This window comes from Emys orbicularis, chromosome 8, assembly GCF_028017835.1.
Source record: "Emys orbicularis isolate rEmyOrb1 chromosome 8, rEmyOrb1.hap1, whole genome shotgun sequence".
Taxonomy (NCBI): Eukaryota; Metazoa; Chordata; order Testudines; family Emydidae; genus Emys; species Emys orbicularis.
In genome coordinates, this window is record NC_088690.1 from 30,191,468 (window position 1) to 30,206,111 (window position 14,644).

At 45.7% G+C, this 14,644-nt stretch overlaps 1 protein-coding gene across 1 annotated transcript; it reads left to right on the plus strand.

Moving 5' to 3' along the window:
• The first annotated feature begins 11,370 nt into the window (after positions 1-11,370).
• On the plus strand, positions 11,371-13,927 carry CCN1 (cellular communication network factor 1). Its single transcript, XM_065409331.1, has 5 exons — positions 11,371-11,433; positions 11,731-11,944; positions 12,289-12,636; positions 12,795-12,997; positions 13,109-13,927. Exons 1-5 carry the CDS (start codon positions 11,371-11,373, stop codon positions 13,406-13,408), a joined length of 1,128 nt encoding a protein of 375 aa, XP_065265403.1. The 3' UTR covers positions 13,409-13,927.
• Positions 13,928-14,644: the final 717 nt, after the last annotated feature.

Consider the following 14,644-nt stretch of genomic DNA (forward strand, 5'->3'; position numbering starts at 1 on the left):
AGCCGTTAACCCGGACACAGAATCAGGGGAAGGATCATCCAGTAAGTGTTTTAAACATCTAAACATTTATTTTTAACAGAACAGGAATATTAACAATAACAACAATGGGTTTCTCATGATTAGTGTGCCCTAGGCGCTTAACGTTTCAGTCCTGGGCAGTGCAACTATTGAAAAAAAATCTAACAATGTCCGGTTTTGCATGATTGTTCTGCCCAAGCCGCTCTACTGTTTAGTCCCTGCCAGTGCAGCTACAGTAAAATGCGGTCTATATGTCCGGGGATAGAGCTGAAATCCTCAATGGACATCTCCACGAAGCTCTCCTGGAGGTAATTGGAAAGCCTTTGCATCAGGTTCCTGGGGAGAGCGGCCTTATTGGGTCCTCCGTAATAGCAGACATTTCCGCGCCAGGAGACAAGCAAGTACTCCGGGATCATTGCCCTGCAGAGCATGGCGGCATACGGCCCTGGTCTTTGCATGCTTTCCCGAAGCATTCTTTGTTTTTCCGTGTCTGAGATCCTCATCAGGGTGATGTCGCTCATGGTGACCTGCTTTGAATTAGGTAGGGGAATGTTAGTATTGGGACTGCTTGCCCGTTCCTTTACAGAACTGTAACCGCCGGTTTACAGCCACGCGGTGGAGGCGGGAGAGGGGCAGCATACAGGGATCTCTCCCTGGGACAGCCGCGAGGGGGTGGGACAGGGGCAGAGCTCATGCTTGCCGGATTGCTGGCAGCAGGGACTGGCATTGCTTTCAATGTGAAAGGAGGCCAGTGCAACTATTAAAGTTTTAAGCAGCCACAAGTCTACGGCTTACCATGTCGGCCTGCTACACAAATTCCGGTGTCCTGCCCCGCTTCTCTGATCTGCACTGCAAGACCCCAGGCACTGAATGCGAAGGCCGAAAATTCGACCTTGTCCTGAGTGCGCATGTGATAGGTGCTGTGCATGGTCTTCTTTACAGAGAAAGACTATGTTCTTTGTTCACAACTAAATTTATCTTTCTGAGGAATTCACTCCTTTTTCCCATTCCCACAGCTGCGACTGTCTCCCAACCCAGCCTGGCATCACACTCCCAGAGGCTAGCGCAGATTAGGCGTAGGAAGAAGAGGACACGGGAGGACATGTTCTCGGAACTTATGGGCTGCTCCCGAGCCCAGGCAGCCCAGCAGACCCAGTGGAGGGAGAACTTGTCCCAAATGCACCGTTCACACTTGGAACGGGAGGAGAGGTGGCGGCAGGAAGACCAGCAGGCGACTCAAACGCTGCTTGGACTACTGAGGGAGCAAACGGACACGCTCCGGCGCCTTGTGGATGTTCTGCAGGACCGGAGGCAGGAGGACAGAGCCCTGCTGCAGTGTATCTCTAACCGCCCTCCCCCGCCACCAAGTCCCATACCACCCTCACCCAAAGTCCAAAGAAGGAGGGGCGGTAGAGTCCGTGAAAACTCTCACTCCAGCCCTGCAGACTGCTCTACTACTAGAAGGCTCTCATTCCCCCAAATTTGATAAGTCCTTTCCTTCCCGCCTCACCCAAGCCCCCGTCCCAGTTTCACCCCCCAGTTTCATGTGTAGTTGATAATAAAAAATACGTTTCTGTTAATTACTGTTTCCATCATGTTCTTTAGAGGAGAGTCTGTCTGAAGGGGGGGAAGGGGATTGGTAATTGGACAGGACAGTCACCTTTAGCAGGGTACAGAGGCGGGGGCAGGTTCAGCAGCAGGGCACACACACATTGCAGTCACTAGTTACCCTGGTCAGTCTGGGAGGTGGTTTTAGTGTTCTGTGGGGGGTGGGGGGTGCTCTGTGACTTTGTGGCGGGGGAGGGCAGTTACAGATCTTATGCGGCGGTCCTTATCCTGGATCACAGAGCCACGCAGCAGGGGATCTGTAACCGTCCTCCCCCTGCCACAAAGTCACATAACCCCCCCCACACAGAGTCCCAAACAGGAGGGGTGGCAGGCTCCGTTGAAACCACCAGTCCACCACCGCGGAGCCTGTCATTCCTGGAGTTTGGAAGCGTCATTTGCATCACTACACTACACCCGCTCCCCACCACAGTCTGCGTCCCAGGTTCAACACTTTCCCACGAAAACAGTAATAAAGAAAACGGTGTTCATTAACAAAATTCAAGTGATTTTATTTTTAAACGTGTGTTGGAAGGGGGGGAACGGGGTATGTAACTGGAGAGGATACTGAACATTTAGTGGGTAAAGAAACGGGGGCAGGTTCAGCTTCTCTGTACACAAACTGAAAAGTCACTGGTTACCCTGCTCACTCAGGAACCTAGCTTTCAAAGCCTCCCGGATGCACAGCGCGTCCCGCTGGGCTCTTCTAATTGCCCGGCTGTCTGGCTGGGCGTAATCAGAAGCCAGGCTACTTGCCTCAACCTCCCACCCCGCCATAAAGGTCTCCCCCTTGCTCTCACAGAGATTGTGGAGCACACAGCAAGCTGCAATAACAATGGGGATATTGGTTTCGCTGAGATCACAGCGAGTCAGTAAGCTTCTCCATCTCCCCTTGAGACGGCCAAAAGCACACTCCACCACCATTCTGCACTTGCTCAGCCGGTAGTTGAAGAGTTCTTTTTCAGTGTCCAGGGCGCCAGTATAGGGCTTCATGAGCCAGGGCATTAGCGGGTAGGCTGGGTCCCCGAGGATGACTGTAGGCATCTCCACATCCCCAAGAGTTATTTTGTGGTCCGGGAAGTAAATACCTTCCTGCAGCCGTCTAAACAGACCTGAGTTCCTGAAAACACGAGCGTCATGAACCTTGCCCGGCCATCCGACGTTGATGTTTGTAAAACGTCCCCTATGGTCCACCAGTGCTTGCAGCACCATTGAAAAGTAGCCCTTTCGGTTGATGTACTGGCTGGCCTGGTGGTCCGGTCCCAGGATAGGGATGTGAGTTCCATCTATAGCCCCACCGCAGTTTGGGAATCCCATCGCGGCGAAGCCATCTATGATGGCCTGCGCGTTTCCCAGGGTCACTACCTTTGAGAGCAGTACCTCAACGATTGCGTTGGCCACTTGCATCACAACGACCCCCACGGTAGATTTGCCCACGCCAAAGTGGTTCGCGACTGACCGGTAGCTGTCTGGCGTTGCAAGCTTCCAGAGGGCTATGGCCACTCGCTTCTGGACAGTCAGGGCTGCTCGCATCCGGGTGTCATTGCGCTTCAGGGCAGGGGACAGCAACTCACAAAGTTCAAGGAAAGTCCCCTTCCGCATGCGAAAGTTTCGCAGCCACTGGGATTCATCCCAGACCTGCAGTACTATGCGGTCCCACCAGTCCGTGCTTGTTTCCCGGGCCCAGAATTGCCGTTCCACAACATCCACATGACCCATTGCCACCGTGATGTCCTCGGCGCTGGGTCCCGTGCTTTCTGACAGGTCTGTGCTACTCTCAGACTTCAGGCCCTCACCGCGGTGCCTTAGCCTCCTCGCCTGATTTATCTGCATCTGCCTCTGGGAAAGGTGGATGATAAGCTGCGAGGCGTTGACAACGGCCACAACTGCAGCGATGGTCGCAGCGGGCTCCATGCTCGCAGTGCTGTGGCGTCCGCGCTGTCACTGACCTGAAAAGTGCGCGAACTGATTTCCCGCCGGCGCTTTCAGGGAGGGAGGGCGGGAGTGACGGTTGGATGACGACAGTTACCCAAAACCACCCTCGACACATTTTTCCCCCCAGAAGGCATTGGGGGCTCGACCCAGAATTCCAATGGGCAGCGGGGACTGCGGGAACTGTGGGATAGCTGCCCACAGTGCACCGCTTCCAATGTCAACGCTTGCCCCATTAGTGTGGACTCACAAAGTCGAATTACTGTCCTTAGTGTGGACACACACGTTCGACTTTGCAATATCGATTCCACATATTCGATTTAAGTAAAATCGAACTACTCTCGTAGTGTAGACATACCCTAAGTAAACATTAAAAAAGGAAAGGCTAGGGGGAGAAAGAACTGAAACAGGGCAAAGGAAACCAAAGAAGAGGGAACACATAGGAGGGGATGGGTAAAGGAAAATGAGAATGGGAAAGAGGAAATTAAAAACAATACAAAAAGATTTGGGTTCTGGTTTTAATCAGAACCTTCCCAAAAGTTCACATAACTACAACCTTTTGATGTTCTCCTTTCCAATTCTGGGTATGTACTTTCAATGGAACCAGCAACACCGAGGGGAATATCTGTTCATAGCCCCAAAATCCCTGAAAATAGTCTTGAAAGACTGAAATCTTTAGGTAGGGAGATACACCCCTCCATTAATTTCCTTTTTGGTATGGTTCCTGTGACATGTCATTCCATATTCTTTATGAAAATATGCTTATGATATGAATATGACATAACTGAGATATACTTTATGTCAGATGGCTCATATGAGATATCATTGGAAAGGTTATGATTTACTGAATGTGATTATCCAATTTGTATGCCTGTATCATTTCTGTATCTGAAGTTAGGAATATTGACTATATATCTGTATTTCAACTATGCAACTTTGTTTGACGCCCAATGCTAACACTTCAGGTACAACAATGGAGAAGCCAGACAGGGCGGATGGCCCATCAGTAAGGACAATGGACTGTGAAAAGCTTGGCCTTCCTGTGGATGCTCCATACTGCCCCTGACTCATGGACGCTGTAATCCTACATAGTCAGGTGGTCTTGTCACCTGATACTAAAACATTACCTGGGACTTCTTGTAACTTTCCACTGTAAGGGAAGGGGGGGGGGGTCAAACTAGGGAAACAAAGGATTCCTGCCTTATGCAAATCCTATTTAAGGGTGGACAGTGAGGTAATCAAGGTTGTCAGTTCTCCCCTGCTACCACACACAAGATGACTGCTGGAAACAACTAAGGGGGAACTGGGGGAAAGAACTGGACCCAGGCTGGAAGGGCAGCTGGCCTGTGAAGAAGATTATTAGAACCACATTTAGGGTGAGAACTTACAAGTAACCAGTTTCTTTAGTGTATTAAGCCTAGTTTGTGTGCTCTGTTTTATTTTCTTAGTAATTTGCCTTGTTCTGTCTGCTACCTCCTTAACCACTTAAAATACATGAGTTATAGTTAATAAATTTATTTCTGGTTTACAATATAACACAGTTTATGTGATTTCTAACTGGGAGGGGGTGGGGGGGAATAGTTGTGCATACCCTCCTCCACATTGACGGAAGAGGCGAATTTCATATTATTTTGGGTTTGTGCTCCAAGGGTGGGTGGACATCTGGGTGCTGTGGAAAGTTCCTTAAGATGAGTCTTCCCTGAGCTGATCTGCAGCTGGGTGTGGCCCTGCCTGTGTGTGTCTTAGAGGAGGTTTTAAGAGCCTGGCTCAGCAAGACAGGTTAAAGGGGGCCCAGGGTGGCAGAACAGGTAGACTCAGTGGTATCTCAGCACATCAGGTGGCTTCCCAAGGGGTCCAACCTGTCACAGTTCCATTGGAACCCTTTTCCCGGAAGAAATGAAAGTTCAGAATCTAGGCTCCTAAAGCACAGGTGCTAGGGAAATGCAAAGAGAGGTGGCCTGTGAAATTAATGTTATATATACCCAGTAAATATATATAACCACGAATATAATAAGTTGTCCCAAATGCTTGCTTTGTACTAAGGAGGCTGTAGAATCATATAAGCGTAGGACTGGACGGGATGGCTATAGCTCATCTAGTCCTGACCCCCTGCACTCAGGACAGGACTAAGTAATAACTAAGTAATAACATCCTGACAGGTATTGGTCTAACCTGCTCTTAAAAACCTTCCAATGATGGAGATTCCACAACCTCCCTAGGCAATTTGTTCCAGTGCTTAACTACCCTGACAGTTAAGAAGTTTTTCCTAATGTCCAACCTAAACCTCCCTTGCTGCAATTTAAGCCCATTGCCTCTTGTCCTATTCTCAGAGGCTAAGAAGAATAATTTTTCACCCTCTTCCTTGTAACAACATTTTATATACTTGAAAACTGTTATCATGCCCCCCCCCCCCCCCCCAGTCATTCTTCTCTTCTCCATCATTGGAGGTTTTTAGGAACAGGTTAGACAAATACCTGTCAGGGATGGTCTAGATAATATTTAGTACTGCCTCAGTGCAGAGGACTGGACAAGATGATCTATCGAGGTCCCTTCCAGTTCTACATTTCTATGATTCTATGATTTATCCTGGATAAAATTGTATCAGTTACAGATTCAACCAGTCACAGGTTCAAAAGGAATTACAGATCTTCACATTAAAACATCTGAGGAGAATCATACACCTGCAAAATAGGAAAACCTGGAATACTGGAGAGCTCAGAGAGTTGGAAACAGGATAAGAAACCTTTCACCTCCAGGTCACCAACTGCAATTTTGCCAAGTCAGTAGGGATAGAAATGGTTAATGGAACGACTTAATGGTTATTGGTGGCTCATGTGAATTAGTTGGTGGTCTCAGGCCAATTATTAATGGGTAGGTCTGCAAATAAGAATGCCTATAATCACAAATAGCACTAATTGGTGACTTATTGTCAATATTGGGAGACAGTCAACGAGTTGCATGGGAATAAAGAATTAATTATCCTTGCAACCCTGTTTTTAGGTCAAGTTTTGAGGCAATTGATGAGAAGGGAAGGGAAGGGAAGCATTGCCTGCCACCACTCATGCTCAGGTAATATCTAATCTGTGAAGAGAAGGCCTGGAGCTGCCAACCCATCACCTTTCATGAGCCACAAAAACACCATAGACAAAAACCCAACAAATCTGTCATTTGAATTAAATTGCAGCAAGGGAGATTTAGATTAGAATGAAAAGAAAATGATGAAAAGATTAAAAGGATGAAACACCACATTAACCGTTTTGTGGCTGTATTCAGGTGCAGGCTCTGAGTCGTGGCAGAACGCATATACTATACTCATATAAATTACAACACTTCAAAGTATTTGGTGTGGCTAATCTAGTATATCAACATCACTAAAGCATATATCTGGGACAGCTGCTCACCTGCTTTTTGCTCCCACCAATGTATCAGGCACATGGACTGGCACACAAGGAAATGTAAATCTTTAAGAAAGAGAGAGAATAATCTGTTCTTTTAGACTGCACACCTGCTTTATCTTCTCAGCTCTCCTAAACTCCTCCAGGCACTGCCAGATTACAAGATTTGCTGCGTTTTTCCTTTCCCTTATGGAACCCGAAGCAAAATGACTTCACAGATGAAAACAAAAACAAATACATAAAGTTGTGATTCTGTTATTCTAACCAAACCGCAGAAAAACATTGGCCCAGAACCAAAATCCCTCGAGGGCATTGGGGAAATTTGGCCCCAGATCCAAACTTTGCACTGGTCCCTATCTCTATAATGGGTCAAAACAAAATCATCATCCAAATCCCCCATCCCACCCAAACTCTGAGGACTGTCAGATCCAAATGTGAACTTCATGGCTTGGGTCCATCTCTAAAACAATGTAAAACAAACGCAGCTGTTCAGTCCTATCCCTCACTTAATGTGGTTAACATGCCAGGATGAATTGATGATATTCATTCTTGAGGCACAACGGTCATCAGTAAACTCTCCAGCGGAGGAAACCCCCCAAGCCCCTCCCCCAGGCTCAGAAGGGAAGGATTGAAAACGTGCCCACAGATTCTCCAGTGACCTGTATTTTTGGTATGCAGGTCAAAGACCCCTGATTTCCTCTTTCTAAAAGGAGCTTGGTGGCTGCTGCTGAGGCTGCATCGTCCCCATCATCGGGTGGATGACGAAGCTCACAAGACTTTCACCAAATATGGAACTGAGCTGGAAACATCCTAAGTTTGTGCTGAAGCTGGAAATAAGACTCTGGCAACAGACTCTCCTCTCTCTCCCTCATTGCAGAGCCTCAGCAAGGCCAGGGGCCAGTGCAGCCGGCTCCCTTCCAGCATGGGGCAGCAGCACCTCCACAGCAGTGACAGCTCTGGGGGCGGCTGCTGCTGAGACCAGCTCCAGTGCAATGACAGCCACACAAATGCCTCTTTCTGTCTCCTTTTCATACTCTCCACATTCCCACCCTGGCACCATATGAAACATAACTGAAACAGGGAGACCATGAAAGAGCCTTTAAAGCAGAAATGCTTCCAGTAAAATACTTCCATTGAGCTGGAAAGCTCGTCTCTTCCACCAAGAGAAGTTGGTCCAATAAAAGATATTACCTCACCCACCTTGTCTCTCTTATAATTGTAAAGGCACTTTCAGAGGGGGTTGGGTGGGGGAGAATTATTTTATGCTTAAATTGGTCCCTTATGCCACCATTTTGGGTCGACAGATGGTTTCCTCATGTTACTTTATTTATCCAGGGTGATGGTGGTGGGGTGTTGATGGGGAGGAGGGAGAATGGTCTCCAGAAGAATCAACAAAGATGGACTTTATCCATCAACCCCTGGTCTATTCCTTGGGGGAGCAGGGGAGGGGGGAGGGGCGGCTGGAGCCAGTTAGAAAAGATGCATGCTTGAGAAGTAAAACAAAACCACATATGTTTTGGAAACTCCACTGTAGGGTTCAGGCTGCAGCTCCAAGCCTCTGCTGCAGACAGTGGCCCTATTATATTGGCCCCTTTCTTGTGTCGCCTTCACCTCCCTGGCACCAGAGTGCCCCCCACACTGCTCAATCTAAAGCCAAATCCAGGAGCAGGCGCTCCCAAGACAACAACAAACCCCCTTTTCTGTGGCTCCAGCAAGGTCCAACAAAGCTGCCTATTATTCCTGCTGTATTTTAAAAAACCCCAAACGCACACACACACGTCCCCCAGCCCCCTAAACAGATTTAGCACCGGGAGCAAAACTTACCCTGAAACATGTGCACAGTCCCCCAACCAGTCACCATGAAATGATCCTCTCTGTAACCCTTTCAGTGGTGGAAAGGAGCAGGCGACAAGACGTCTGGGCTTCTCTCCTCCTAGCAGCGGGGCCGGTGCTGCTTTCCCTCCCTAACCACCTATCCTTTAGGAGCAGCACACAGAGACACATACTGTTTGGAAATGCTAGGCAGACAGGTTAATCAGATCCCCCCTCCTCTGCCCATCCCCTCCCTCTCCACTTCTTCCCCACCACCTCTGGTTTCCAAGGGCATTGGAGGCTTTTGTCAAGTTTCTCCTCCGCTGTGGGTCTGCTCTTCCACCTTCAGTCATTGAAGGCAACAAAAAACAAACTTGTGTTAGGAACCGTAATCTGTTTGCAAAGAAAAAAATCCTTGGAATGGGGATTTATTGTAACGCTGTTGGGTAGCAGACTGAACTACTTTGCTTTTTTCAATAAACGAGCAAGCTACAGTTGGCTCCTCCACTGTAATTTCTACTAAATCATGATAGACAGATTGCGTGAAAAACAGGAATCCCAAAGAATTTCCTGCCCTGGGAACAGAAGTTAAGTCTATATTTAACACCATTTGAAGCTGTCAAGAATGCTTTGTGGTTGGATAACAGAGCAGAAAAATGTGAAAAATGCAGGCTACTGCTATACCAAATATGGAAATATTGTTACGTCTGGTGTCTGAATCACCATCTGGAAATACTTACAGCCATGAAACCTAAAAAATGCCACAACAGAAGCTAGGAACTCTGCCCTCCCCCCCCCCCCCCCATCCCAAATTTTTAGCTTCATGGAGGAATCCCTAAGTGAGTCTAACCTTACCGAGAATTACTAAAAACTTTGGTGATAAACACGACTGCAGCGGGATGTATGTGCTGCAGGGCCTGGGATTTTCTCCTAACTTGTTCCTGGCCTAAACACTAGACATCTAAAGCACTCAAGGGTTTATCTCTGAAATAACAACCCCAATAACAAATCACTGGATTAATGTAAATTTGGTATGTAGAGAATATATTAAAAGCTTTAAAAACGTCTTATGTATGAGTATTCCTATACAAAAGTAACATGATCAGGCTTTGAATTTTCACCCCTCTAGGGTTAACCTATAGTTTAGACAGATGTTTATTTTAATTGCTTATCATTGTATGCTGGAGTGAAGGTCATAGAGAGGTCAATATTCCATAGAAACTTAAGGTTTGTTATTCTGCCCTCCTAAAGTATTTAGGCAGAATAAAATAGCAATGAGGCTAGTAAACTCAATATAATAATTTAAAAGGTTCCTTTTATTCAATTTCAAAATCCAGTGTTTAAAATAATTCTAAACCAAGCAGCGACTTTCTTGCAGCGACTTCACCTTTAAAGCTTATAAATTAGAGAGAACACAGTGTAGCAGTTTCTTCATTTTTCCAAGGAACAGTATATATAAAAGAGTTGTCTGACTTACCCTTCCTAGGGCAAGGCTTAGGATAAGAACATGCAGCAGAGTTATTTGCATTTCCAAATTCTGATCTTTAAAAAAAATTACACAACCTGGGGGTGAGGGCTGGGCAAGGTCAGCTGATTATATATGTACTGGACCTGTAAAGAAGTAGCCAACTTTTTCCTGTGATTCTTCAAAGTCACTGCACTGAGAACCTCCACCTTCCATGATTATAACAAAAGTGGGAACCTCTCAAAGCGAAAAGCTAGGGAAGACCTTTTAATGGAACGTTGCCAGATACTAGGGAGCTATTTATTGTGCTCCTTTCCCATTCATAAATATTTAAAAGTAAGCCATCAGGGCATTAGTTTGAAATACACACCCTCACACACTGGATCAAAGTTTTTTGGCTTTGATAGGAAGGTGCATAATTTCAGCAACAGATTTGTGCTGCTTTTCCGGACCACCCCCCACCCCCCAATATTTCAGAGTGACATTCAGTCGTACATAACTTACTTAATAAACACACAGGGAGGATCTACGTATAGCGTTTCCCAGCCTGAAAACTGGGAACTTTTTTTAAAAAAAGAACCTCCTAAAATGCATTTCCCACATGATCATAAAAGATCCTTAAAGGGAGGATTATTTAAATTATCATTTCAAGTGTGAGGATTGGGGGAAGGGGAGGGTAGAACTACTTTATTGAGACCAAAAAAAAAAAAAAAAAAAAAAGGTGCAACTTAGACAGGGAGGAGCTTGGACGCAAACCGCGCCAAGAAACATTCCTGAGATGCTTTGGAATTCTGGATGCTTTAGCATTCTGGAACGCTCAACGTCAGTGCAGCTGCAACACGCGGCGGCATCAGCACTGTATATAAGGAGTGGCTCCCTCGCTGCCTCCTCAGACTGCAAAGGGACCCCGAGAAGCGGAGGATCCAGGCAGCAGCCCTGTTATCCCTCTTGCTCTTCTCAGAAAAGAAGAAAACGTAGCAGCACACGCTTTCACAGCCCTTTAGGATTTAGACTCCTCTCTCTACAGGCACAAGAAGAGATCCACTCAGCCTGTAAAGCCGCAGGGAAAGTTTTAGGCTCTCTCTCTACTCTAGTTTGTTATTTTATTTTAGCTGTAGTAGGAAAACAGTTCCTTCGCTAACAATGAGCTACCAAACCACCAGTTATTTCTTTCTGGCTGTTGCCTTCGTCCACTTATTCAGGCTGGTAAGTTGCCGTTTGCATGTAACTTTGTTTGGGATCGTAGGGTTTCGACGTTTTTTTTTTTTTTTTAAGCTGTTTGCCATTTTGTGGTCACTTTCCTGCCGCGAAATATACCCCCGGAAAGTCGATCGCCTGGGTGTATGTGTTGTGAAGGCATAAACTGGGAGCATCGCTAACTCCTAGGTGTGGACGAGCGCTGCTGTCCGTACTGTGGGCTGTTGTAAATCTCGGGTTTGTGTCTCAGTGCATGGGCCATTTAGCACTTACACTCATCGGCTTTTAATATGCTTCGTCCCTTAGGCGCTTTCCGCCTGCCCGGCCGCCTGCCAGTGCCCTCTGGAGGTGCCCAAATGTGCCCCGGGAGTCGGTCTGGTTCTGGACGGCTGCGGCTGCTGTAAAGTCTGCGCTAAACAACTCAACGAGGACTGCAGTAAGACCCAGCCTTGTGATCACACCAAGGGGCTGGAATGCAATTTCGGCGCCAGTACCACGGCTCAGAAGGGGATCTGCAGAGGTAAGAGGCGTGTGGTTTGGCTCCTTTAAAAATAATAATAGTCCCCATAGTGCCCAAGTTTAGTAATTTTGAGTCCATGTATGGTTATGCTTTGTTGTTGGTAGCTTGGCAGAAAGGCACATGACTTCAGCAGTCTGGAATGCAATTCAGTATGGCTGGGCTCCGCTAAAAGCGCATAAGGAAAAGTGATTCCTGACTAACTTATTGTTCTAGCCTTGAGTCTCTAGGGGATTGTAGGGAACTTTACCATAACTCGAATTTAACCGAGCAGCAAATATGCATGCGTTTAAAACAGCGGGTCTCCCCTCTAACTCCCTCCTTTCTCTCTTTATGAATCTCTGCAGCGCAATCCGAGGGGAGACCCTGTGAATATAACTCAAAAATCTACCAGAATGGTGAAAGTTTCCAGCCCAATTGTAAACACCAGTGCACATGCATAGATGGAGCTGTGGGCTGCATCCCACTCTGCCCACAAGAACTCTCTCTCCCTAACCTGGGCTGTGCCAACCCAAGGCTGGTTAAAGTCCCTGGCCAGTGCTGTGAAGAATGGGTCTGTGATGCGACCAAAGATGCTCCTGAGGAGTTGGAAGGTTTCTTCAACAAAGAATTTGGTCTGGATGTTTCTGAAGGTGAATTAACCAGGAACAACGAGCTGATTGCCATTGTGAAAGGAGGACTGAAAACGCTACCTGGTGAGTAAGGCTATTGTGCATATTAGTAACGCTCTGTATTGGGAGGGGATACTTTAAATACAATGGGTATAGTGCTTTGCTGTATTCCTCATTGAGAAGAGGCACCAAGATATATGAGAAACTTTATGCCAAGTTCTTCTTCTTTTCCTCCCTTCTAGTCTTTGGATCCGAGCCATACAGCCGATCTTTTGAGAGTCTCAAATGCATTGTGCAGACAACTTCATGGTCCCAGTGTTCAAAGACTTGTGGAACTGGCATCTCTACCAGAGTCACCAACGATAATCCCGACTGTAGACTAGTCAAAGAGACCAGGATATGTGAAGTGCGGCCATGTGAACAGACCAGTTATGGTTCCCTAAAGGTAAATATAGATCTCTATGATAGCCCCCTTTTTCCCCCAGATGGGTCTGGGTTGAAGGTAGATGTTACAAAGAAATCTTTTGCTAATAACATTGTTACCTCTTCCATACAGAAGGGAAAGAAATGCACCAAGACCAAGAAGTCACAAGCCCCAATGAAGTTTACTTATGCTGGCTGTTCCAGTGTGAAGAAGTATCGCCCCAAATACTGTGGCTCCTGTGTGGATGGAAGATGCTGTACCCCCCACCAGACCAGGACCGTCAAGATCAGGTTCCGTTGTGATGATGGAGAAACTTTCACTAAGAATGTAATGATGATCCAGTCTTGCAAATGCAACTACAACTGTCCACATGCAAATGAAGCTTACCCCTATTACAGACTGTTCAATGACATTCACAAATTTAGGGACTAAATTGTGATGGGGGTGGGGCGTTATCAGAATTTTGAAGTAACAAGCAATGGAGAAAAGAACTCTGCGGAAATGGTGCCTTGCCCATTTGAGGGCAACATTGAGATACTACTACAAGAGCACCCTGTGCAACTGGACTCTAATGCAACAGAGATTTAAGTATACTTAAAGCTTCATAGTACTGGAGCAACTTTATTGCTTCTTTTTGGAGCACCTTACCTTAATCATGTGCTGTTTTCTGTTTGTAACTGATCAGATAAATTGTTTGTTCTGGTTATGAAAACTTTAAACTTTTCTAAACTCTTCAGTTTTAACACTATGCTTTTTTTTTTTTTTTTTTAATTTTTTTTCCAAACATGAGTTGGAAGATACATTCCTTCCTGAGGTGGGCACTTTAGAGTGCTCACTGGTGGCAGCTATTATGTACCAACTATAGTTTAACTGCAAACAGAAATCAGTTGTTTTAAAGCTGAGTATTTTATTTATCAAAATGTAGCTTTTTTTTTTTTAACCCCCCCCCCCCCCGTAATACTGGAATAAGTTGTAAATGATTTTAATTTTATATTCAATGAATTAAAAGAATTTATTTATGGATTTAATCATTTAATAAAGAAATATTTACCTAAGTGTACTCTTAGTAGAAAATTTTGACAGGTAATAGACAATTTGGCTAAATGTGGAAGCTTTCTGTAGTAGAAGCTTGAACTTCTACAAACTCAGTTCCTCTGAAACCTAAAACAAGCTCTACCTTGGAACTAATGATGACTGATGGACTTTATTAGTTTAGGGGGGGGAAATTAAAAATTGCTCTACCCAAAGTGCAGTCCCCTATTCGCTAAAACAGATGAAAACCACTTAGTAGGTTTAAGATCAAATCTCTAAAATAGAGATTGCTTTGTTAATTACAGTGTGAAAATATTCAAATTATCCTGAAATTTGCAATCGAGTGTGTTTAATTAGAATGCATACATGCACCACAGTGTTGAATGGTGGGTTTGAAGAGTTAGCCCAGGCTCACATGTTACTTTGTATAGTTGCTTCTTGAAAATTAATACATTTATGTGGAAAAAGAATGTTTCCTAGAGTCTGTAGGAGGTAGTTTGTTTTCACTAAATTCAAACTAAATGAGCTTGAAGCAATGACTTGTGTTAATCCTAATAACCCAGTGATTAAAAGTAAACATGCTGTTAACAGGAGAAGAATGTGAAGAATTTCAAGTACTTTTCCAATAGAGAGTTA

Bases quoted from the DNA above. Each gene is read 5' to 3' on its own strand.
- CCN1 (XM_065409331.1), top strand. From the start codon at position 11,371: ATGAGCTACCAAACCACCAGTTATTTCTTTCTGGCTGTTGCCTTCGTC. The intron at 11,434-11,730 runs GTAAGTTGCCGT...TTCGTCCCTTAG, and splicing joins TCGTCCACTTATTCAGGCTG to GCGCTTTCCGCCTGCCCGGC. The intron at 12,998-13,108 runs GTAAATATAGAT...TCTTCCATACAG, and splicing joins CCAGTTATGGTTCCCTAAAG to AAGGGAAAGAAATGCACCAA.